The 24,876-nt window shown below is 46.5% G+C and overlaps 1 protein-coding gene across 1 annotated transcript in view; it reads right to left on the minus strand.

The window, feature by feature from the left end:
* Nucleotides 1–1,014: 1,014 nt before the first annotated feature.
* SHANK1 (SH3 and multiple ankyrin repeat domains 1) overlaps nucleotides 1,015–24,876 on the minus strand; it is a 1,619,594-nt gene continuing 1,595,732 nt past the window's right edge. The window contains exon 22 of the mRNA XM_086930109.1: nucleotides 1,015–11,134. Coding sequence (XP_086786235.1) covers nucleotides 10,564–11,134 — 571 coding nt within the window. The 3' untranslated portion in view covers nucleotides 1,015–10,563. The remainder of the gene's footprint in view (nucleotides 11,135–24,876) is intronic.

The raw sequence follows: 24,876 nt of genomic DNA on the forward strand, positions 1-24,876 counted from the left end.
CTCACTCAGCGTGTGAAGCGCCCTAGATGCCTCCGGGCATTAGTTGCGCTCTACAAATACAATATCATATAATTTTCAACCTAACCTTTTAGTTGGAAACCGATTACTTAAATGTTGTTTTCCTTCTAAAATCACAACTCGCTAAGGATGTTTAAACAAAGATAAAATCGGAATAGAATCTTTAGGTATAACTCTGGACTAAACACTGTTCCCACCTGAGTAAAAAGCTCAAGAATATGAGTGTTCTTCTACTTCTTATTTGAAATTACACTCCTGACTACTATATAATGCCTAGTTATAAAGGGGAACTAACTAAGTCATGTCAGAATCGTGAGCTGCTTTAAGACAAGCTCTTCAAACACGAATTCTCACTGGTGAAGTCAATGTACCCTCAGTAACCAATCATATTAAATCCATTTAGCAGTAGCATTTAGTGAAGTACAAGCATGCTCATTCTGGAACATCGTGTCTTCTAGGTCATTGTCCTAAACACACAATGCACACTGGCTAAAGTATATGAACTACTGGTTTCCCATTCTTTGGTCATAGCTTTATGATATGTTAGTGGCATTTGTAAGCAAGCACACATCTATCATTTGACTGATGCAGGCAGGGTCCATGATGGATCTATCGCTTTGGCGATCACAGCAAGTTAAAAGGCAAGAGAAGACATTTCACCTAATAGTCTCCCTTCACATCTGCAAAAAAAGGTATTCAAATGTCCTCCTCCCATTACATGTACATGATCTACCGGTTTAACAAACCTTCTCCATGTACAGCGCTCAGTTGTGTTCTAGTTTACACTGTATAAATGTAAACACATTCATAAGGCATCCCTCACAGCAAAATCGAATTGGCAAAACATGTGAAGTACGGTTTTCATACTAACACAAAATAATTTAAATTTCCACACAAACACAAAGACACTTTTTTCTTTATATATATATATCTATATATATATTTATATATTGAGAAAGATAATGCAATAATTTTCACATGTAAGATTTTGGCACTTTTCACTAAGTGCTGAGATTTTGGCAAACAGTACTTCCTGTTTAATTGAGATGTGAATAACGAGTGAATCACTTGAGCCCTCAGCATGGCTTGAAATTACCAACTATATACATTCTCAGTACTGAGCTTGGATGCAACACAACTGTGGCCTCTACCCATCAGCAAGAATAGAATAGCCCAAAGAGATCTCGAGCTCTCAACTGACTATTCAAAATAGGAAATGACCTACAAATAGGCTTCACAACATTGCACTCCAAATTTCTGTGTCCCAATGTAGCCCAATTTACCAAGAGTTAGATCACATGGGTTATACTGCAATTACAGATGGGGGGAGAGGTTCATTAAATATTGCTCTCCAGCAGTACAGGCGATGGATCTCGATAGTCACACCTCTGCTACCCAGGATCCAGAGGGAGAATGCATGCCAAAAAGACACTATGACCCTGTGTCATCCTATCCCCTTACTGCAAGCATACACGTGCCCCTAGGGACATGTGGTATGGGATATCCCCTTCCCACTGATTAACAGAGTGCACAGTCCACAAGTACACAGTATATGCTCTTGAGAGGATAGGGAAAATGGGCGGTGAGAACTGTTACTTATCTACATAGTTGCAGTGCCCTTCACAAACAGAGTCAGAGTGTCTATGGCTAAGTATGCCCCCAGATATGGCATTTCTTGTAGAGACATACAAGCAACAGCAGCTGTTACATACATAACATTCTAACCAGGACACATTTTTTTTTTAACAGTGATGAGTCGGCATGGAACTAGCAGACTTTTCAGATACGTTTCCTACGTGCCACTCCCCAGAAAAAGCTCACATTTTTCCAAATCATGGATGAACGTTCCCTCAGAAACTCCACTGCATCTTCACCTTCACTAACTCTGTTTCTATCATTCTCAGAATCAATATGGATTTATAAAAGGATAGACAATTTTAGATTGGAATCAACTTGCCTCTAATACCTCTTGTTCACATAGGTGATACAACCAAAAGAGTATAGTTTAATTCCTCCTGCTCTGCATTAAACCATAGACTACAGAATCCATTCTCTTGTTGACACAGCAACGCTGTTCCTAAATGGCTTGGCTTTGGCACAATCAGAGATAAGCCAGTGACCTTCAAGAAAAAGCAGTGTCACCTCCTTGGGACACAGACCAACAGTCAATTTGTAACTCAGTAGACATACTCCTTGTCATGAGCTGTTCTAGGGTGCTTTTACCAGGGAGTGGTGAGGTGGAGACACATCCTCAAAAGTCTGCACAATTCAGTCTACCCAGTTACAGCGCTTTATATAAAGTATAGAATAAGAACCAGTTCTCTATGTGATCCCTACCAGCATACTTTTACCAACCCCCACCCTTCTCCAGTCTCTGCATCTTTTAGAGAAAAAATATGAGCGCTGTTTTTCCGAGGAAAAAAAGATACTTGATAAAGTGACCTTTGAAAGTTGTGAGATTTAGAGCGCACAAATACAAAAATGCTTTCCACAACAGATTCCCACCCCTTGCACCAGCTTTCAAACGAATTCCTCCCATTTCTTCCCAACCCTACAACGGTCCCATTCCCCTACCCCAGTTTGCAATTTTTTCAAAACAGGGGGAAAATATCAGTGCAAAAGTTGAAACGGAATCATGGCTAAACCTTGACTCGCCCTCTGCAAATGGTTTCAGCAGCTGTGATGCTGGATAGTCAGTTCATTCTATATTCGTAAAAGGAAAGAGGTGGAGGGGAAGCAAGAACACTCCCCAACAGAACAGGATCCACAAGTAAACATTTCCCTAAAACAGAAACTACCTTGCATCCAGGCCTGACACCCACATTCTTACGGTTCTCATCTCCTCTCTTATCACTCTCAGTAGCTGGACACTCACAGGCAAGCTTCTTTCTGATAACTAATTTATGTAACAGAAGAAGCAAGAGGCGAGCTGGAGGACAGTATGACCTGAACATGGGAGGGAAAATGCTTCTGTAACCAATGATTGTACCAGAATGAACTGATCATGAACTTGGTTTTAAGTTTTGAAACCTGCTTAGTCTTATTTGTACTTTTGCAGGGACCAGCCAGAGGCAGTATGTAACAGCACTGCTTTGCCATGGCCGAAGGAATGTCTCCACAAGGAAGTGCCAGTAAAGAAGGGGCCTAATAAACAACCTTGGAAGGGCAGCATTTCAACTCCAGATTTTCCACAACACGTGCACATACCACTGGGTTAAATATCACTAGGGTCTTACATTGGGTTTGGCCTCACAATATCCACAAATTGTGTTGTGAGTGATGTGCTGTTGATTGTAGCAGTAACAATAACCACAAGAAGGACTGGTTGTCAAGCAGTTAACATCTGAATAATAAAACAATATTCACAGCCAATCACCTTAAGGGTGGTGTAAGCCAACTCCTTGGGTGTGAAGAAAGACTGGCTTGTGTGAAGGCAAGTGACTATCACCATACACTTTCTTGTGGTTCCCCTAGGAGTTTTCCAAGACAGGTTCCAGTTCACAAAGATCAATTAGAGTAAAGCGCATCTCCAAATTACCCAACTTAATCTCCCTCACGTACCCAGAGGGTTCACAGGGAGCAGCACAATGAACATTCCTCCCTACTGGTCAAGAGGTTTAGTTCACACATTCAGGAGATGCAGTTATGTATCTTTCTTTAAGATGACATCGTTCCTCCTGGTCCAAAAACTCGGTGCATAGGACAACACCTGCTCCCCTCTGTCATCAAGCAAGTAACACACTCACCTGTGTCCCCTGCACTGGTAACTGGAGTGAGGGAGATGAGAACCTAAAAATGCATTTAGATCAGGCCTCCTTTAAGAAACTAGTTCTATGCTATCAGACATTTGGAAGACATTCCTCTGGGTTTTTGTATACATTTTTTTTGTCAAACATAACCGCCCCTCCCACTCCCAGAAAGGGGAGGTGGGAACAAGTGAGCAGTGATGTGGTGAGCCCTTATATACACCGTGTGTCACAGGTGTGCGAATTAGTAGATGGAGAGGGATTTAGGGGCAAGATAAAACAATAATGAAACATTACATGGCTCCTCTTGAACTCTACGGTTCTTATCCCTGACATCATGAGACCGAGAGTCAACAGGAGTTTGTTGCCTTTCCTGCCTTGCCCCTATCAGGAATGAATTCCCAGGTACAAAAGAAGAGTACAAGAATGGGGGGGAGTGATCAGTGTGTCTTAGGGTGTTGGGGTGAATGTGAGCACAGAGCATGGCCAGACATCAGCGTGAGAGCCTCTACCTGCAGCCTGGTCTCACAGAGACAGTGTCCATAGGCTGGCTGCAGAAGCGCAACACAGGATACCCCTTCTCTTTACCCGCTGATGCTTTTCAGGTTTTTGAGAGGCCACTTTTCAAATAGACTGCCATGCTGGGTTAATTTAACACCTAACCTACAGATAATTAGTATTTCTACAGTTCCATGATTGGGATTAATGAAACAGTGGCAAAAACATATTTCTCTGTAAATATGAAAATATTTTCAATCCATGTATGATTCAATAGCCCAACCGATCACCATGTGCAGGAAGAAACACATTGGGTGAAATACCCACATAGGTCTGTCCGCTGTTCACAATCATGTCCTCTGAGAAGAAAATGGCATTCACATGGGATAGGGAAACAGGTCCTTCTAAAAAAAAGATAGTTGAGTTGGGAGTGTGCGAAGCAAGGTCATCTTCAAAACATGTTGCGTTGTGTTTGGATGTAGAACAAAGTACTTGAAAACGCATGTTGCATCGAGGTGGGATGCGGAACAAAGTCCTTAAAGATGCATATTGCATTTAGTCAAGTGCATTTTGGCACCTGTGTTTTCCCAGGCACGTCTTCTGCGATATGCTCCACTGAGTCTGTTGTTCACTCCCACAGTGCTCCCCTCTTGTACTCCTCTGGGGAGTGTCTGCACAGTTTCATTAATCTCCTGTCTTTGGCAGCTGATATCACAATGAGATGGGTAGGAGGAGATGGGGGTGGGAGGAGGATGACTGACATACACATGTAATGCCCTATGCCTCTAAAAGGCTTCTCCCCAAGGAACACTCAGTTCATGTGCAACCTTAAACTCTTGCTCGTTCAACAGTAACACTTCAGTCAGACAGATGCAACATGACAACAATATGTTATGGGTCAAAGAAAGGAAACTTGAACCTTCAAGGAGGCTCACTTATGACTGTGTATGTATATGCTATAGGAAAAGAATGGCATAGAAGGATCAACCTTCCTTTCAACCATCTCTACAACCTTAACCTCGACCTCTACTTCACATACCTATAACTGTCTCTTTCTTCAGGCAAGAAATTCTCATGGCTCATCATCCAGCAGAGAGGGGTTGGACCAAAGGATGCAGACTATCCTATCACCAGGCGCTGACAGACCACCACTGCAATCTAACGATAACATGAATGTTTCTCAATCTGCAGGTATGCTCCTGGCCCATTGTATAGAACTCTGAAGGTGGCTATACTACAATGTCAGCTAATAGTCTTGTGAATGATTCAGAAGAACCTCAGTCATGTTTCTGCTCATGTTAATTAGAAGCAAATCATCATGGCTGTTAATGCTAAAAAAGGAGGTCTGTGGCTCTCCACTTGTCTTCTAATATGCATTAGAAGAGCAGGTATTCTCAGTAAAGCAACTAGGTTGGCCCTTTCTATGTGCTGATGCTATTAAGGGATGAGGCAGTACTCCCAGTGTCCTCAGAAATGGAATATACTGGTTGAATGAGATATCAGGGCTAGTCCTATTCTCTTTATAGTGACGCCATATGGGAATAAAGAAGCTGTGTTGATGTCCTGTTTTCTAATACTTCAGTGGAATGTGTTAACAAGGTTGGTCTCTTCCTCGATCTGCTTCACGGGGAATGAAGCATCAGAGAAGTTGTTCTCTTCAATGAGTAAAACCTCATGAAGACGAAATATGGTAGGATGGAAATATGGAGGTAATGCTTCTTGGTAATTTAACATCTGCACAGCCGAATTGCTTTATTTTAATATATTTGTTCATTGCACTCAATGAACCTAAACATATGTACCAATTGAAGAAGCAAAACACGTGTTAAGGCAAAGACGACAAAAATAAAGAAGTCACCAGAAAGGATAGGCTTTTAGAGCTTTATAGAACGAGAACAAGTATGTGTTTCGAATGTGAAGAGAGAGTGAGTACATTCAACAGTGCTGGACCAAGCATAGACGTTCTCAAGTCCACCTATTAATTACCTTTTGTTTAAGGTACTGTTGGAAGCTTGACACTGACAGATGCAATAATCTGAACAGAGGACAATTCACAGATTTTTTGTCTGAGTTACCATGGAGCCACGGTTACCATGGAGATTTTGATTTATAAATCAACATCAAAATTTTGAAGTCAATTCTAGATTTCATCTGATGCCAATGGATTTACGTTTAAGGAGGGAGACAGGATTTATTCTGCAGACTAAAAAATCAGGCATACTACAGCATTTTGAAAGTTCATCTTAAGGAACATTAGTTACAGTCTAATCTCAAATGAATGAAAGTTCCAACACATACTTTGTGAGGCACAAGAGGGGCAAAGCAAAGTATAGTGTGCAGCTGCTGCAGCTTAAACCAGCCACTCTTCAATGCTTTGCCAATTTGGGCACTGTCTCAAATAGGATTCAAATATGAAACCTAGTTTTTTTTTTACTATCTTCATCAATTTCACAAGGACATTGAAGGGAATGGAGGGCAACTTATCAGAAAGGTGAATATAGCTTATAAACTTAAGGACGCAGTTTTGATGCACTGGTTTTAAAGCAGTATGACTGATCCAATATTCAATTTCAGATAGTCTTTATCTTACTCAAAGATGTTTAATCGCCCTGCCATCTACAAGTAGACTTTCCCGGCATTAGCGTCAGAGTGACATTAATTGATAAACACTGGCCTAATGTAAATGCCAAAAAGTAAGAGAGAAAGGATAGAGCCATGGCAGACTTCACAAGTTATTACCTGTGATGAAATAAAACCTCCCAACTTAACAAACCGACCTATGAAACAGGGAAATTAGGCAAACCAACAAAAGGTCTGCTTAGTGGCCAAGCAACATTTCTCAGAGATTCAAGAATTAACAACAGGGAGGCAGTATCAAAGGATGGCAAGTGTTTGATCACTAACGAAATCTCATAGGATGTACTAAGCTGATTGTCGAACACCTCCACAAGTACTGTTGCTCTAGTGTGTCTGGGTACAAATCAATTCTCCATGATTTGTTCTAGTCAGAGTAATCTGGTAAATGGAAAATAATTGCCCAGGTTTTCTGTGTTCCAGGGAAGGCTGCTTGAGAAATGGTGTCATTATGGTGTTTTTGAGCATCTCTGGAAAAATGCGAAGTGGATGTTAATCAACTTCTGCTCTGTGGGTACAAGGAACTCAAACCACGAAGGCTGAAAGTGAATCTTCACCTCTGAATGCGGTTTTGAAAGAGAGTAGCAATTTCAGGGAGATGGATTACAAAATGCCCCAGAATCGAAATGGCAAATAAATGGGAACCTCAATTAGGTCTTCTTTCACCATTATAATCGACATTAAAACTGCAGGGGTCTGAAGAAGGGAAAATGAATATCCATTATGTTTTTGGATAAATAAGTCTTACTTTAAATCTATCTCCACATTATTTACAGCATCAGGCAGTAGAATATTCACAATGATTATTGGTTGCTGATAAAAATGTATTCTATATGGAGCTGTTATATCACAACGTTGCCTTGCTATAGAAGGAAATAGCATTTTCTAATTATTGCCAGGTAGACGTGCAGCTACAGCTCCAAAGTAAGTCTGCATTCCTACACTGAATTTTCAAGTGAAACTAGAGGGCATTTACGTTTGTATACTAATGCTGACAGTACTGGTTTCCCACATCTGAAACCATCTATATTGTTTCCATAGATTACCCCTGTACGGATACCATGAGATGTCAGCATTACCTCACATATGAAGTGCTCTATGATGGTTTAAAGAAAATGGCTGCACCTGCATTGCGTAATACTTTTGATACATGCTGCCTCATGTAGCAGTGTGAAACTCTAACTTGGCTGAAAGGCTTTGGGGCACTTGCTAGACTTTTGGAAAAGATGCTGTTATTTAGTTTCAACATTCTTTGCTTTGGGTAAACCCCCAAATCGGTGTGCTCCAGTAGCTGCAAAGCTATCCCCTTTTTTCTTGTGTGTTACAAGTGACACCATTCTGTGAAGTTTGGAAACGGTCAATAATGTGCCTTTTTGTTTGTGCCTCTGAAAGTCCATAATTTAAGCAATATGGCCTGAAGAACTGGCACCCGATCCAAACTCACCACCACAAGAGACTGCCAACTTGCGATAAGGAGTATGACCACTATGTAATGGTACCCAGAAAACGCCAGCTTATATATTTCAATCGTTTATAGTTTGCCAGTGAATACTCTTAAAATAGCTTGTGGTTGAATGCTAGAAAAGGTAATGTGGCAGTGGAGATGAGTGTGTGCCAGGTGGTGTGTGGCCATTAGTTCTCCTCTGTCCAGCCATCACTCGTTTAGAGGAGCTGCCACAGAAAAACATTGAGCTAACCTAATATATATGATTCCTTTGGCATCAATTTACTTATTGTTCTTCCAAAAGGGCTGTGCCTTACTTATGTATTTGGCACTATAAGTTGGAGAAGATTTAAAACTCCTATCTCAATTTCTAAGACCAGGGCATATCTCTATGTGGCGGACATGTTAGTTAAACCAATCTGTAGGCTTTCTACACTAAAACCACTGTATTCTTGCTTACATCTATCATTCTGAGAAAGCTGGATTTGGCTATGGTCAATGCCAGTATAGTGAACACTGGTCACAGATATATCAGGCTTTACATAGGCTAATGCTAGTAGTTTTTCTTGCAGTCTTCGAGTAATTCTCACGTAACCTACGAAAACATGTAAATGTCAAGAGGTCCTGTTTGTAAAGCTTTCACAAGGAAATCAGGACTTAGACAAGTACTTAATAGTTGAATCTAATTTGTGTCGAGTCTTTCATGAGGAAAAGATAAGCAAAGTATGCATTCATATTTAAAAAATGCTTGCAAATTATTGGAACAACATAGTGTGCGTATTCACGAGCAAAAGCTATGCAAGGTATGCCCTCATAATGTTTGTGAGTTACTAGCGCAACTTGGTTTCAAAGTATTTGCAAGTAAAAGGCAAGCAAGGTACCCACTCACATACAAATTGCTTAGAAGTGATTGGCAACATTTAGCACTCATGAGAGAAAAGTTCACAAGTCCATAAACACGGGAAAACTGTGAAACTCTGTGGGTTGGCCAATGACTAGGAGCACTGCAAGACTATGTTAGCGTAATAAAGATTTAGCACAGCAATGTTCCTAATTTCACTGTAATACTGAAGAAAAACTAGATTTGTCAAGCTTTAAATGTGGGAAACCAGAGCACTGACAGAGGTTGCACAGCTACACCCTCTACTCTTCAGAACTGCTCATTCCTCTGTATCTGGCAAGCTCCTGATAAATAAAGTATCATGGCTGATCTGTTCCCCTAGCAATATAGTAATCTGATTGACTGTTGTCTGTCTCTATTGCTCTGCTTCTGGCTGGAATAGGCACTACTTTGCTTGCTTTGCACAGCTTCTCATATAAACATATGTGTCAATCACCCAACATGCCCTGTTTGTGTTAAGTGGCAGTGTAGACATTATCCTTACACCATAACTAGAAGTCAATGCATTTCACAAAATAAGCAAATTAACCAGCTATCCTATGCATCAGAATTTGAGTACTTTGGTCAGATTAAAAAATTAGCTTTGACTATATTATTCAACACAAAATTAAAGATCATCTTGCATTAGTCTTGTCAATCTGCAACAAGGAGGCAATGTTAAACTGTTTGCCCAAGCCTGGAAGTTTTAGAGTTATTATAATGATACTCACTCAAATACAGTGCGATAATCTACCTGACCCAACCAAGATGCATGTACGCTGAAGGGTGCAAACTATTTGTATTTCAAAAGATAAAACTATGTAAACATACAGGTCTTGAATGAAAGTACCTATACTTTGATGGATGGCCCTGGAAATGCAGAGCCAGTAGGAAACTGTTTGCATTTTGATGCATCAGCTACAAAGAAGCCGACCTAGCATGAGATTACCTGTATACTGACTGGGTTAGCCTAAAGAAGCCAGGGGTGGCATTAGTTGCATTCCTTCTTATCTGAGGTCAATCTAGAATTGTGGGGGTGAGGAGTAATCAAAGAGTGAAGCCATGTTGTGCCAGTTCTAAAATGTACGTGCCATGGAAACTCCATCCCATTCTCTTCTCCCATACCGCGAACTAAATTTGAATTCCTTTGAACTCCTAGCCTATTCAGAAGCTGGTGTGTCGATCTTTATGTAAAACCTGTGCATTTCTATTAAAATATCGAGTTCTCTTTTTTTAAATATGTTGTACATTTAAAAATGACTCCTCCTGTAAGATGTGTTAAAAATCAGCTAGGGAAAGGACTTTGGGTGAGTGGGGAATGAATTGTGAACAGACTTTCGCAATCACCTCTCTAAGAAGAATTTGAGAGCTCGGTCGATGTTCATTCGATGGCCAACTCTGGTGACTCCCAAGTCAATGTAGTCCTCCTTTGTAAGAGAAGGCAGGTGACTGCCATCAATTTCATTGTCCAGGAAGTGTTCCCGGTGCTCTCCCAAGTTTAGGTATTCCAACCAATCAGCCACATCAAACTTTGTCCAGAAGTGCAGAGGCTTAGCAGCAAAAGATTTGTCCGATGGAGGAGGCATGAAGTGTGTAGGCGAGAGGGACCTACTCCCAGAAGAGAAGTTGGGGAAAGAATCACCTCCCGCTGTGGGAGACCCTCGGAGTTCGTAGATTCCAGTGTAGACTGGGGCAGTTGGCAAAATGGGCAAGGACGAAGGGCGAGGTGTGGGGTTGATCTTGTGCTCTGTGGACAGAATCGATGGACTGGGTGCTCGTCTCAGAGCAGGACGGATGTCAAAATCAACACTTTTGGGGTGCTTTGGCACAGGCTGTGGAGACTTCGGCCAGTTGTGGTACAAGCTGCTTACTGGCTTGGTAGAGATCAAGGTAGAAGAAGAATCATCAGCAAATCTACAAACAGAAACAAGTGTAAGAATTAATCATGAGTCAACTAGTCTCTCCTTTCATTGAACGAAAACAAATGGCAGAGGAGAAAGCACGGATATTCATTCATGCTTACACAGTACCACCTGCTATTGGAGAATGTATTATCTATACACAACTCCACTCATCATCATCAATTCGTCTTTATTCGATCATATTAAAAAGACCATAAAAGCACATAAAAAGTCACATTTAAAACTAATTTCATAATTCCATTTTAAAAAAAGATACAAATAATTCATCATGAAAATACATATAATATTAAAAAGGAGAAGTAAGCCTTGTCATGTACTAACTCTGGGAACTTTAATTATCATTTTTACATACTCAATGACCTACATGCTGGCCCTTTCCTCTTCCTCATGCAAGCCCACAGAAATGACGCAACTGAGTAGCAAACCAGAGGGGTGGGAAGTGTTTTCAGAAAATATAATGCTACTGCTTAAAATTTTCTTTAAAATTGGTTTGAGGTAGACATTTTTTTCCCTTTCGTATAGGCTGCAGAATAGGAATATATGCAATTCTGTCTGAGGTGATAAATTGTCACAGGGGCACATACTTAAGTCAGAGTGGTTATATGTTTTTTCCGGATAGCCAATAATTAAAGGTATCAAGTTAGTTTGAAACCTTAATAATATAAATCTATGTTGCATCCTGTTTACATTAGTTAAATATGTAAAATCTCCTCCGGTTAGAGGTGGGTTGAGGCTCTATGCCTGGGGTGCATATTTCTCATTTTGTTGTACCCTTCGTTTGTACTTGGTCATCGACATAAACATGTCACTCACTCTATGTTTGGAAACCTTCTTACAGGGTAGGGGGTCTTTAAGAGCTTGTGAAGACCAATCTTCCTTAGTCGTGACTCTAAGCAGTTGAGCCACCTAGAACTCTTACATTTGTCCATAGCCAAACAGCTCTTTAGTAATGACTGGTTCAATGGAACTGTATCTCGCCTCCAAATAGAATGCCAGAGGAGGAGTGGGGCTAACTGGATATAGTTCGAAATATAAAGTATGTCCAGTTCCAAGTGTAAGCTACCATTTGAGAAGGAGGATGGTAAACCCACTACAGATTTAAAAAATACATTTTCAGTAGTTTGCAGTGGTGTCGTTGCTGCCATACCCCACACCCCAGCACCATAGGTCTCCGCTGCTTTAACTCTAGCCAGATAGATGTTTTTTATCGGTGTTAGTGGTGTAGCCCCCAATTTTCTGGCAAAACCTTTCAGAGCAACAATACCCCTCTTCATCACCATCTTTCTTCCCTCCGTTAATTTTGCCCATAACAAATCTTTGTCAAAGAGGATGCCCAGGTATGGAAACAAATTGACTATCTCGATTTGTTGCACTCCTGCACAAAAGTGCAGTACCTTTTTCTTTCTTTGCAGCCCCTGCTATTAATACAAACAACTTGGATTGGTTCACTTTTAACTGAAGTGAATCCAAAAAGGAGACATATGCATTAATCAACCTTTGTAACCCAATCCCTGTTCTGGAGATTAAAACCGCATCGTCTGAGTAAGCCAATAAAGGTAGCATTTGATTGTCGAAGAGGGGGACAACCCTAGTAGCCACTGTCAATGACTTTTATACTCCATTTGTGTATAGGGAAAAGAGAAAGGGGGCCAATACACAACACTGCCTTACACCCCGGGAAATTTTGAAAGGACGTGTACAGTCTCCATTTTTGGTGTACCGCACTGATTTTTTTTTTTTTCAACAGCCTCCTAAGGACCATCATTTTTTTTTTTTTTGAAGACCAATGGTCCCAAACTTTATTTAGTTTCACAGATGAGTTAAACAGCAGTCACACAGTGTCATAACAATAAACCACTACTACAAGCGGTACTCGGCTGTCAGTACAGAATGACATGGCAATTAAATACGAGTGAAAATAAACAGTAGCCAGTGGTAATGCATTAGTTCACAAGCAGCGGTGCTAGGAAATGTCTCGTGTCGCAGCGCTTGCGGCTCATGGCACTGCGCTAGGACCAGGGTGCTGTAAGAAATCCGACAGTCATTGCATTGAGTTATGTTCCCTGTTCAGTACAGTAGCGAGCTGGAGCAGGATCATATCCCCCGTCGTCACATGGATCGCTGGGCTTCCGCTGCCTGTACATGAAAACACCCAGTTGCCATTGTATGATACGGAAACAGGGAGGGGGGTGTCGAGCATTAGCGCGTGTACAAAATCAACAGTCTCTGTGTCAACCAAAAGGTATAACTGGGAATTAAAAGAGGAGGGGGAGGGAGAAACATTTCAACAACTGTTGGACTAGTGCATGTGCGTGTGGTAGTGTGTCTTGAATCCTAGCCGTGTGTGGTGCACCCTGTACGGGCTGCGCAGGGGCGGGGGTGATCGAGGATGTGGTGTCGCTGCGGCCGCGGGGTGGAGGCGGGGGGGGGAGGAGGCAGCGGGGGGGGGGAAGGGCAGCGGCGGGGGGCGGCAGGGGACATCGCTCGGTGTGCAAGAGCTCGGTAGTCGGGGCTGGCGGCGGGGGGGAATGAGGGGGGGGGGGGGCGCGGCAGTGGGGGAGGAAGGGGGGGGACGCGGCAGTGGGGGGGGGGGGCAAATTCCGTGACCTATATGGACAGCAAGCGACAGGGCCCCTTCTATTCCGCGTCAGGTTGGCATTCTATACCGGCCCGGGCGCATGCCCTGTGGTACGCGATCAGGGTAGCGTCCCAGTCTTGGGCGATCGGGTATTTCCGTAGGCCAGTGGTCTCCTCTCTGTGTAGTGACACACTCTCCGCACTGGCCCAGTTGCCAAAAGAGCGACGCCAGTCTGCAGGGCGCGGTGGGTTGGAGTTCTTCCACCGTTTCGTAATGAGGCGTTTAGCCGTAATGAGGCCTAAGTCCCAAAAGCGTGCCCGCAGCTTGGTCTGCTTGGTTCTCCTGTAGAGCCCCAGTAGGCATACTTCCCACGTCTTGGGGAGAGTTTCGCCCGAGGCCGCCGTCAGCGTGTCAGTGACCGCTGACCAGTACGAGGCGAGGTGGGCGCAGTTCCAGAGTGCGTGCAGGAAGTCTGAGTCCAGGAGGCCGCATCTGGGACATGCCGACGAAGTGAGTCCGAAATAGCGATTCAGTTTGTCAGGAGACAAATATGCTCGATGAATGATATAATATTGGATGGTTTTAAATCGCGCGTTTCGGGGAACATTTCTAGCGCCCGCTAATATTGCGGTCCATTGTTTGTCCGTCCAGTCGGAGCCTCGGTCGGTCGTCCACTTCCCCCTCAGCCTTTGGGAGGAGAATAGAGTATGGGTGTGTAGTGCCTGTGCCAGCCAGTGCACTATATGAGACCCATTGCCCATCACGTGCAGGTACTGGATGAGAAGATGAGTGGGCGGTTCTTGGCTCATGTCACCCCATGCCTTCGTCAGTTCATGTAGGAGTCCGGCGTGTGCCAGGAATTGACCCACTGGCAGCTCGGTGTCTGCGGTCAGGGTCTCGAAGGGCAGCAGCACTCCGTCGCTATATAGGCCGCTCAGGTCGTCCAGGTCTGCCGCCGTCCAGCTGCGTAGCGCAGTCGAGGAAAGTATGCTAGTGCCCAAGGGAGTTCCCAGTAGTGGCAGGTTCGGAGCGTAGGGCACTGTGCCTTTGGTAAGTCTGAGGGCCCGCGCAAAGCACCGCTTCGCGATCGCCACATGGACTTGTGTGGGGTGTCGCCCCTGCGTTAGGGGGTGGAAGAGTGTGAGCACCTGCACGGGGGACAGAGTGGTATCAGCCGTGGCCGTGTCTATCAGGTTCTTGCCGCTCAGCCAGTAAGCGACCCATTGTAGCTGGGCTGCTAAGTAATATAGCTCCTGGTTGGGGACGGCTAAGCCTCCAGCGTCCGTGGCCGCATATAGAGTCTTTAACGCTACCCGTGGTCTCCCTTTGTTCCAAATAAGGCGCCTGGTGAGAGTTTCCAGCCCTCTGAATATGCGCGCTGGCACATACACTGGCAGGTTAGCATAATAATAGAGGAGCCGGGGGAGCAGTATCATTTTGGTCAGTGCCACTCTGGCCGGCACATTCAGCGGGAGGGAGTTCCAGAACGTGACCTGGGCCGTGAGTGAGGATATAGCCCTCACCAGGTTACCCTCCAGGAGATCCACGGGGTCTCGATATATCAAGATCCCTAGGTACCTGAATACCGTCGGGTGCCATCGGAGCGTCTCCCCCATCATGCGCACCTCACATTGCGGCATCTCGCTACTGAATGCGTAGGTTCCCGATTTGGCCCAGTTAACGCGGAGCCCCGACATATCTCCGAATGTACGGAAGATGTCCGCGATTGCCTCAGGTATGCATGTGAGATCTCTGACATACAGTAGTAGATCATCGGCATATAGAGACACCGAGTGTATGCCGTCCGCTAGTGGGATGCCCCATGTGGTGCCGGAGGTGCGGAGCAGTTCCGCCAATGGCTCCATCGCCAGGGCGAATATCATAGGGGAGAGGGGGCAGCCCTGTCTGGTACCCCGCCCAATGCGGATCCTGTCGGAAAACAACCGCCCAGTCCGGACACGCACTTCGGGCGCCTGATAGAGGAGCCCCACCATCTGGATATAGGCTTCGCCTAGTTCGTATTTCTCAAGGACTCGGAGGAGATACGGCCATTCCACCGAGTCGAACGCTTTTTCCAGATCGAGCACGATGCACCCTGAACGCGGCCAGGTAGGGGTTGCATACCGTTGGATCTTAAAAAACCGGCGTAGGTTGTAGGACGTGCTCCTGGTGGGCACAAAGCCATTTTGATCAGCGTGCACCAGCGTGGGGACCAGCGGTGCAAGTCTCCGGGCGAGCGTCGCGGCTAATATTTTATAATCGGTGTTGAGGAGTGCCAATGGTCTGTATGAGCCAAGTTCGGTCGCCTCCCTACCTGGTTTCAGCAGAGAGACCAGGTTAGCTTCGTTTAGGGACGCTGGGAGCTCAGCATCTTCCAATGCCGCCTTATACATTCTCAGCAGTTCTGGTATTAGCACCAGTGAGTAGGCTTTGTAGAACTCTGCCGGGAGCCCGTCAGGGCCCGGCGCTTTGCTATTGGAAAGGGAGAAAATCACGTCCCGTAGTTCCTCACCGGTAATTGCAGCACCCAGCTCCGCCTGGTGGGCAGCAGTAGCTGTTGGGAGCTGCAGGGTCGTTAGATAGTCCACGATCTCCACCACGGTGGCCTGCAGCCGTGTGTTATACAGGGACTTGTAATGTGACGTGAACGCCTCGTGGATCTGTGTCTGGGTGTAGACCTCGACGCCTTGGGACGTACGGATCGATAGGACCGGCGCAGACTGCGCGTCCTGCCGTATCAGCCACGATAGCAGTCTGCCAGGTTTGTCCCCCGCGTTGTGAGTGCGCGCGGAGTGGGCCGCGAAGTTAATGTTCTTTAGGCGCTCCATCAACGCAGCGTGATCTGCCCTGGTCGAGATCAGCTGGGAATCATCGCCTCCCGTCGCCTCCCGTTCTTTATCCAGTAGCGCCTCCTCCACCCTTATCAGATCCCTCTCCACCTGGCCTCGCAGGCCCGCCTGAACACTGAGGCAGCCTCCCCGGGTGACCGCCTTGAAGGCGTCCCACTCAAGTCTCGGGGAGGAGGTCGAGTCGGTGTTGTCTTCAAAATATTGAATGATTCTCCTGGACATCTCCTCCCGGAATGGCGGGTCGAGTAGGAGGTCTGGCTGTAAGCGCCATGTGGGTACGGGCGGACGTGGGCGCCGCCATCCATAGACCAGTGTGTGCGGGTTATGGTCCGAGTGCGTCCGTCCCAGATAGTCAGCGTCAGTCACGGAGGAAATCAGGTCGCGGGACAGCATGTATCGGTCCAACCTAACATGCAGAGAATGGGCTCCCGAGTAATAGGAATACACCCGGGCGGTGGGATTCCTGACTCGCCAGGCATCGTGCAGGTTCCATTGTGTCGCCCAATCGGTTAGGGCCCTGGAAGTCGCTTGCGCTGGGGCGATCGCTGCTGGGGGGGACGAGCGGTCAAGGGAAACATCTAGTACGCAGTTGTAATCCCCGCCCACCATCAAGGGTACGTCTGGCCAGGGCGCAATTACTGCCGACAAGCGCGTGAAGAATTTCCCCTGTTCCACATTGGGTGCGTATATGGAGGCTATGACAATTTGCTGTCCGTCTAGTCTGCCCTGTATGAAGACGTAGCGTCCCTCGGTGTCGATATTGCTGTGTGTTAGTGCGAATGGAACCCCAGGTCTGACCCAGATCAGGGTCCCCCGCGCGAACGCTGAAAAGGTCGTGGCGTATATCTGCCCCCTCCACCTACGGCGAAGTGCGGCCACCTCAGCGGCGACTAGGTGTGTCTCCTGCAGTAGTGCAATCTGGACCTGATGTCGCCTAAGGTATGAGTACACCTGGTATCTACGTGAGGGTGTGTGCATGCCCCTGACATTCCAGGTACAAAATTTAACCGTAGCCATCACAGTATGCATCGCGCTCAAGCACCCAGCCCCCCCCTCCCAACCCCCAGCCCACCCCACCCACACACACACAGCGGCCGCGGACAGTGGCTATTGTTACCCCTCGCCCACTCCCACAGTCCCAGGGATGCACGTTGTAGCATTGCAATGTCCACACTAGTCTCAAAAGGAAGAACTTTAACAGAAACATAATACCAAAAGGGCAACGACAGAACGAGTCGCCGCCCAAACGCTCTATCGAGCTTAATCAATCCGTGAGTTCAATGGGGGGATGACGAAGTTCAGCACGTGAGTAAAGCAAGTGAGTTCAAGTCGCCAAGAGAGCTGTGGCAGCTCCCCTCCACGGGCAGTATGTCTAGGGGCACCAAATGTCAGTGGCAGTGTCCGCAGACAAGTCAGGGTTCCCAATGTCGCTGGTCTCGGATAGTCCACCCCTGGGGGGGGATCCCATCTGCTACTTCCTCAGGGGGGGCCACTCACCTCTAGGGGTCCGTCCACCCCACCAGATGCTTGCTCCCAGTGACGTGTCAATGGGACCGCTCCAACCCCTCTCTCGGTGTCACGGCGGGCCGTGCCGGGCCGGTAGGTGGGGGGGATCAGGAGTGGAGCTCAGATCACGGAGATGGGGCTGTATGTAGCTGCCGTGGGTCTCAGAAGTGCTGTTGTGGACTCCCGGACAGGTCAGCCTTAAAAGTGACCAAACTGTCCCAGGATGCCAATCGCAATGCCCAGGCCTGGGCTAGGTTGAGGAGGGTCGTTTATGCTATCAGATCCGATGTTTGGGGTGTGACATCCGGCAAGCCCTCAGTGTTTGAGTCATCTGGCAGTCCGTACATGAAATCGTCGTCCTCGCTCCCGCGTGATCTTGGGCTTGCGTTAGAGATCAGGATGGGCGATTGTGAACCACTGATCTCAGCCGTTCTCCGGATGGCCTCTCGATGTTCAATCAGTATTTGCTCTGGGGTGGGTCCGATTTCTGCGTCTGTGGTCGGCGGCCCGGGCCTCGAGACGTGTCGTTGTCTCCGCCTGCGGGTACCTCGATTTCGGCGCTGCTCCTTCGGCGCAGGTACGTAGTTCGCATCCACTCCTGAATCCAGCCAGGCCGCCGCCGCCTCTGGAGTATCGAAGAAGTGGGTTTTGTCCTGCGCCACCACTCTGAGACGTGCTGGGAACAGCAAGGAGTACTTGAGAGCCAGGCGCCTGAGCCGTTGTTTCACCTCGAGGAACGATTGACGCCGGCGCTGGACCTGAATGGTGTAATCAGGGAAGAACATCACCTTGGCGTTGTCCACCTGTATGTCCGACAGTTTCCGCGTTTCGCGGAGAATGGCGTCCCGGTCACGGTAGTTCAGCACCCGCATGAGCATTGGCCTCGGGCTGGAGCCCTCCGGGGGTGGACGGGATGGTACTCTGTGCGCCCTTTCCACCACAAAATGCGGTGACAGGGTGCCTTCTGGTAGGAGCTCCCTGAGCCAGATCTCCATATGTTCCGCAGTCTCCCTCCGTTCCCATCGTTCCGGCAGGCCCACTATGCGTACATTGTTTCTTCTGGCCCGACCTTCAGCATCCTCCGCTCTATCCTCGAGGAATTCCACCCGGTTGAGTAGGTCACGGACGTGTTTATCTGTCTGCGTCAGCTTGGGTGTGGTCTCCGCCATCGTTTGCTCCAAGGCCGTGGTGCGGTCGGACAGTTTCTTGTGGTCCGCTCGAAGGAGCGTTAAGTCCACAGCCACTTTATCGATCCTGTTCTCCAGTGACGTACGGGTGAGCTGCATGGATTCCTCCAGGCGTTCCATGGCCGCCAGCATAGTGTCCAGTTTGGAGGCGGTTTGGTCAGCCTCTGTGTTCTTCACCATCTTTCCTTTGCTCAGTGTCCCACCGGTGCCGGTCTTCGCTCTGGTCCCCCCTGACATGTGGGTGGTCGTCACGGGTAGGCAGCCGGTCAGGCAAGCTTTCACGGCGAACGCTGTTGGGGCCCGTGCGTACTAGCCTCTCCTGGTCAGGCCGTCCGCTCAGCCCGTGCCGGGCGGTGTGCGGGATCCTGGATGTCACCTGACATTGCGTGGGGCACCGTGGAGCTCGGTGCCGGATTAGCTGAGGTGGAGAATGCGGAGCTGTTCTGGGTTCTCACCCGCGTGGGCCTGGGCAGGTCCCCTGGTGTAAGGTCGATTGTTAGATGGGCTGTCTCGACGTGGTCACGGTCCGTGTGTCGCGTGGGCCGAGCTCTTCAGCACTGGATGGGTCCGACGTTGACCAGCGGCTGTATCTGTACAGCGGGTGGGTTCCGGTGTCCAGGAGGTGGGGCCACCCAGCTACCGTCGCCGATCATTCAGGCCCAGGGGCGACGTCGATAGTGCGGGTCACCAAGCAGTGGAGTGCGATAGTCCTCCGGCTCCCGCTAGTTTTGGCGGGAAGTCCCCAGCGCCGGCAGGCAGGGCGGGTCAGCAGTGCAGGGCGCCGCGGGTCAGTGTGGCGTGCCTGCTTGTAGTCTCTGGGATCCCCGCGCCGTGGGTTCACCGGGGGTACCGGGCGCTGTGGTACTGTCTCGTCCCCCTCGCTGGGCCAGTGACAAGGCGGCGGGCGAGTGTGAGGGTCCAGGGGGCAGAGCGGGTCAGTTGTTGCTGTGGTCTGCCGGGAGCCAGGGGCAACGCTGATCAAATGGACCCCCAGGTGTCCGAGTGGTCCCCCTCTCCGGTGCTCGCAGGGCCTGGCAGGATGCCTCCAGGGTCGGTCGGCAGGGCGGGCCGATTTCACCGCCTGCCGTGGGCCAGGGTTGGATGCCTTGCAGCTGAATCTGGGGCCCCTGCACGGCTGGAGCGCTGGTGGGCGGCCGGCGTTGCGGCGCGGTCTCCTTCCCCTCCGGATCGCGCCGGGGAGTGCACACGTGTTGCGGCCTACCTCGTTGGGCCGGATCCCCGGTCTTGGGTAGATGGGGCCGCCGACCGGAAGTGAGCCCTGGGCGGGCAGGTGCAGCAGCAGCCGACGGTCGGGGGGTCCGGTGCTCCGATCCTCCTGAAATTTTCAGGGATGGCAGGGCAGGTCCCCGGGTGCACTCGGTCCGAGTTTGGGCCCGAATGCACCGGAATTGAAGGAGAAATCGCCCGTGGAAGGGGAGCCTCGCTCGGAGCTCTACCCGGGCACGTCCTCTTACATCGAGCTCTTGGCCACGCCCCTTGGTGTACCGCACTGATGCCGTTGCATTTGCATATGATTGCCTGATAAAATTTAATATGACAGGTTCAACCCCCATCATCTCCATTATGGACCATAGCTTATCATAGGCCAAACAATCAAATGCTGCGCGAAGGTCAATGAACGCCATGTATAATGTGCCCTCCTTCATTTTGGTATACTTTTCTATTGTCAGTGCTAAGTTTAGACACTGATCTACAGTCCCCTTCCCTGCTGGAATCCGTACTGGGCCTGGTTCAAGATCCTATTTTCTCTTCCCCAATCCTCTAAACGAGAAAGGAGAAGGCTTTGATGTTGTATCCAGCAGGGAAATAGGTCTGTAGTTTTTTGGGGTCTGCCCTGTCCCCTTTTTTTGTAGATAGGTACTATCACCCCTGTGGACCACGAAGGGGGGGAGCTCCCAGTACTATACTATTTAAAACATTTGAAAGTAATGGGATCCATAAATATGGGATATCCTGAAAGAAGTCTATTGGACTCCATCAGGTCCTGAGGCCTTTCCCGAACTACATGAGTCCAGTTCTACTTTAACTTCAGTAAGTGAGAATGATATGGGAGCTTGGCTTAACTCCTGCATTGGTGCATGACAATTTGTTGAGCATGGGTGTGAAGTAAAGGTATTTTCAAAATGTAGTACCCATGCCTCCTCCTCAATGTGTGTGTCTGAAGATGGATCATTGGGGTCTTAAAATGAGGCCCATTTATCAATTTCCAGAACTCAAAACTGTTTCCAGATTTAGCTGCTTCATCCAAATTTCCCCATAGGTCCGCCTTAATATGCTTTTCTCTTTTTTAATTGACATGCGGTCCGCAATTTTCTTATTTCTTCATAGTTCCTAGGCTTAGCTTTTAAAGCGTATAGCGAAGCCTTCCTAGTTTTTGTGCAAACAGGGTCAAACCAGCCATCATCTTTGCCTCTATTTAGCGCTTTTATTTTTAGTTAGGGCTGATTTGATATTTCCCAAGATATTACAGAAGGCAGGAACAATTTCATCTGCTTGAGCGTCTGGGTCTAAACATTGATAGATATCTTCCTGGGTTTTTTCTATGACTTTTGGGACCAACTTGATTTTATCAATGTGTGCCCATTTGAGCTGTGTCCCATTTTTTCTAGCCACAATGGGTGTATCCGCGTTACTTCTCTGTTGTCTCTCAGGTACTAGTACATTCAATTCCATTGAAGCTATGGCATGGTCACTAAAAGTTGTGAAGGTGGTATCTACCTTTGCAACCCTTGCAATAAGCGGGGCCGCCAATAGTATGTAATCGATCTTTGAACCCACCCCATTTCTTTGGAAGGTTTCCGGGAGAATATCTAAACTAGAATCCGGGTCCCGGATTATTTCCATATTGAGAGAAGCTAGTAGCTTATTTAGGCCATTTCCATAGTCACTGTGGACAAAATGTTGTATGGGATTACCCTGCATGTCGTTGAGTCCACAAACATGGGCTGTATTATGATTACAGGGATGTATGTTAAAATAACCTAACCATATAATGTTTGTGTTCTGAGACTTGTTCCTATATACGATATCAGATATGGCTTTGTCTAGTTCACCCACAATCGTATGCATAGTTGGGCCAAATTGGTTGTTATAAAAATTTACTAGGACCCATATCCCTTCATGCTGTAGTTCCAGTACCAACATATGGAAATTTGGGTTCAGTTGTAGTATTCCTTTTACTTTTACCATTAGGTCGTTCCTAATTAAGGTCAAAATGCCACCCTTTGCCCTCCCAGAAGTAGATGGAATTGCTTCACTCTGAAAGGATCTAAAACCGTTAATGAAAATCGGGTCCAGGGCCCTTGTTTCTTGAAAGCATACTATTTCTTGATCGTCCCATGACTGTAGCCAATTTGTATCAGTCAACTTGTGGGTGATGCCAGCCACATTCCATGAGGATATTTTTCATACGATTCTTTGTTAATCGCAACTCCACTCTATGAATTGACTTTGAGGGCAGGAGCTAGGAGGCCTTCTACCTCTCATGTTGGTTCGTATTGAAAAGGTAAGACTGAAGTGCTCCTCCACAGTCAGCCACACTTCAGTATAAGACATATTCAACCAAGAAATCTCCAAGGAAAGAAAATAAACTGTTAGACACCTACTCCTCTGACAAACTGTGTCCCTACACTCCCCCACCTTTCAAGGCGAGAATACACTCAGTAAGTTTGCTTGGAAGGGAAGGAATATTATGCTCATCTTCAGCAAATGCAAAACCAATGTGGACTCACAAGTAGTTTAAACAACCAGGCTTTCCGTGCCCACCTTTTAAATTCTTAACTTTATAGAGGTAAACAGCTACATAGAATCTGAGTAGGAGACTTACATGCTCCTTGAAAGAAGCTAGACTGGTGTGTCCTGCAGTGACACACAACCCTCAGCTTTTTTCTCTCAAAATAGGATCCTGTAAATAAAAAGTGGTTATTGGTTGAGGGGAGGGAACGTTCTACTGAGGAAAAAACCACAACCCTGTCAGGGTGTATCACAAAAAGTCACTGAATTACCCTGTGCTTACCCTCTGGTAGCTTGACACAAAGCAGTCAGCAGAGGCAGTTAGTAAAGTATTTATGCAGCACACAAATGGTAATAAAGTAAAAAAAAACACAAGAAAAATCCCAAGTAGGATCTTGTAAAATGTGTGGGTATTGGTTGAGGGGGATGAAAGTCCAACTCAGGCCATAACCACAATCCTTGTAAAGGTGAACCAAAAAAAGTCACAGAATTACCCTGTGCCCAACTCTCTGGCAGCTTGACACAAAGCAGTCAGTAGAGGCAATGTGTAACGATGCAAGTTCATGCTTTGAGTTGCTTTGCACTGCATCAGAATTGATGGAGCCTACAGTTAAGCAGGGAGGAGTATACTCTGATGCCAATCAAGGGTCAATGGCCTGGGGAGGCACCTCTTGAGGGTCAGGAACTCACTCCAGCAGAGGCCAGCAGCATAGCAGAGGTGGGTCCAGTGCAGGTCAGCTGCTGGAAGGCCTCTCAAGCTTTGTGTGTCCCTGTATCCCACACAGGAGGTCAGCCAACTGACCCTGGAAGTCACTAATGTTTTCCCTGAGATGAAGATAAGCAGGTTCAAACTTCCTTCTCAGAAGGCAAGGCAGTACTCAAGCAGCAGCGCAGTCCTTTTGTAATGTCCACAGATCCAGGAGTGTTCCAGAGAGTGGCTCTGGAGTTCCAATAATTACTCTCTATTAAAAGAGAGGGACCTAATAACCCAAAGGAGAAGGGTACCAAGCGACAAATGTCAGAAAATAAGTTCCCCTTTGGTAACTATGAACCTGGGCATTCGTTCAGCTCAATAATATCGACACAGAGCACTAATACAACATTTACAAGCAACACATAAGGAAATGCAGAATCAATCAATGTGAAAACATATTATAGTAAAAATACACAATTTATTAGAACAAGTTAAGACCAGCTCAGGCTTGTATTAAGCATATCCATTAAAAAATACATTTGAAATTGCATATACATTGACATAATACACATACACAATATATAATAAAATGTAAAAACCAATTCTAGGTACAGAAAAAAGAGGGAATAAAAATTCCTGTTAACAACAGCAGAACTAGAGAGGTAGATCAGAGATCAAAACTGATTATTGTTATTAATTTTCCATCAGATTTGTTGTCTCCCAAATCTCAAAGTAGTCCTCCCTTTCTTGTAAATCAACGCGTTTCGGTGGGCAATCAATTAGTAGCCAACACCTTCATCAGGATAATTTAATGTACCATCCCATAAAAGACAACAAAACCTGTAAAAATATATAAAATTATTATTTAGGGCCAGTCCTAAACAAAAACATTTTATATACATAATCAAATTATATTTTGTTAACAGGAATTTTTAATTCCCTCTTTTTTCTGTCCCTAGAATTGGTTTTAACATTTTATTATATATTGTGTATGTGTATTATGTCAATGTATATGCGATTTCAAATGTATTTTTTAACGGATATGCTTAATACAAGCCTGAGCTGGTCTTAACTTGTTCTAATAAATTGTGTATTTTTACTATAATATGTTTTCACATTGATTGATTCTGCATTTCCTTATGTGTTGCTTGTAAATGTTGTATTAGT

This window comes from Lissotriton vulgaris, chromosome 7 (assembly GCF_964263255.1).
Source record: "Lissotriton vulgaris chromosome 7, aLisVul1.2, whole genome shotgun sequence".
Lineage (NCBI taxonomy): Eukaryota > Metazoa > Chordata > Amphibia > Caudata > Salamandridae > Lissotriton > Lissotriton vulgaris.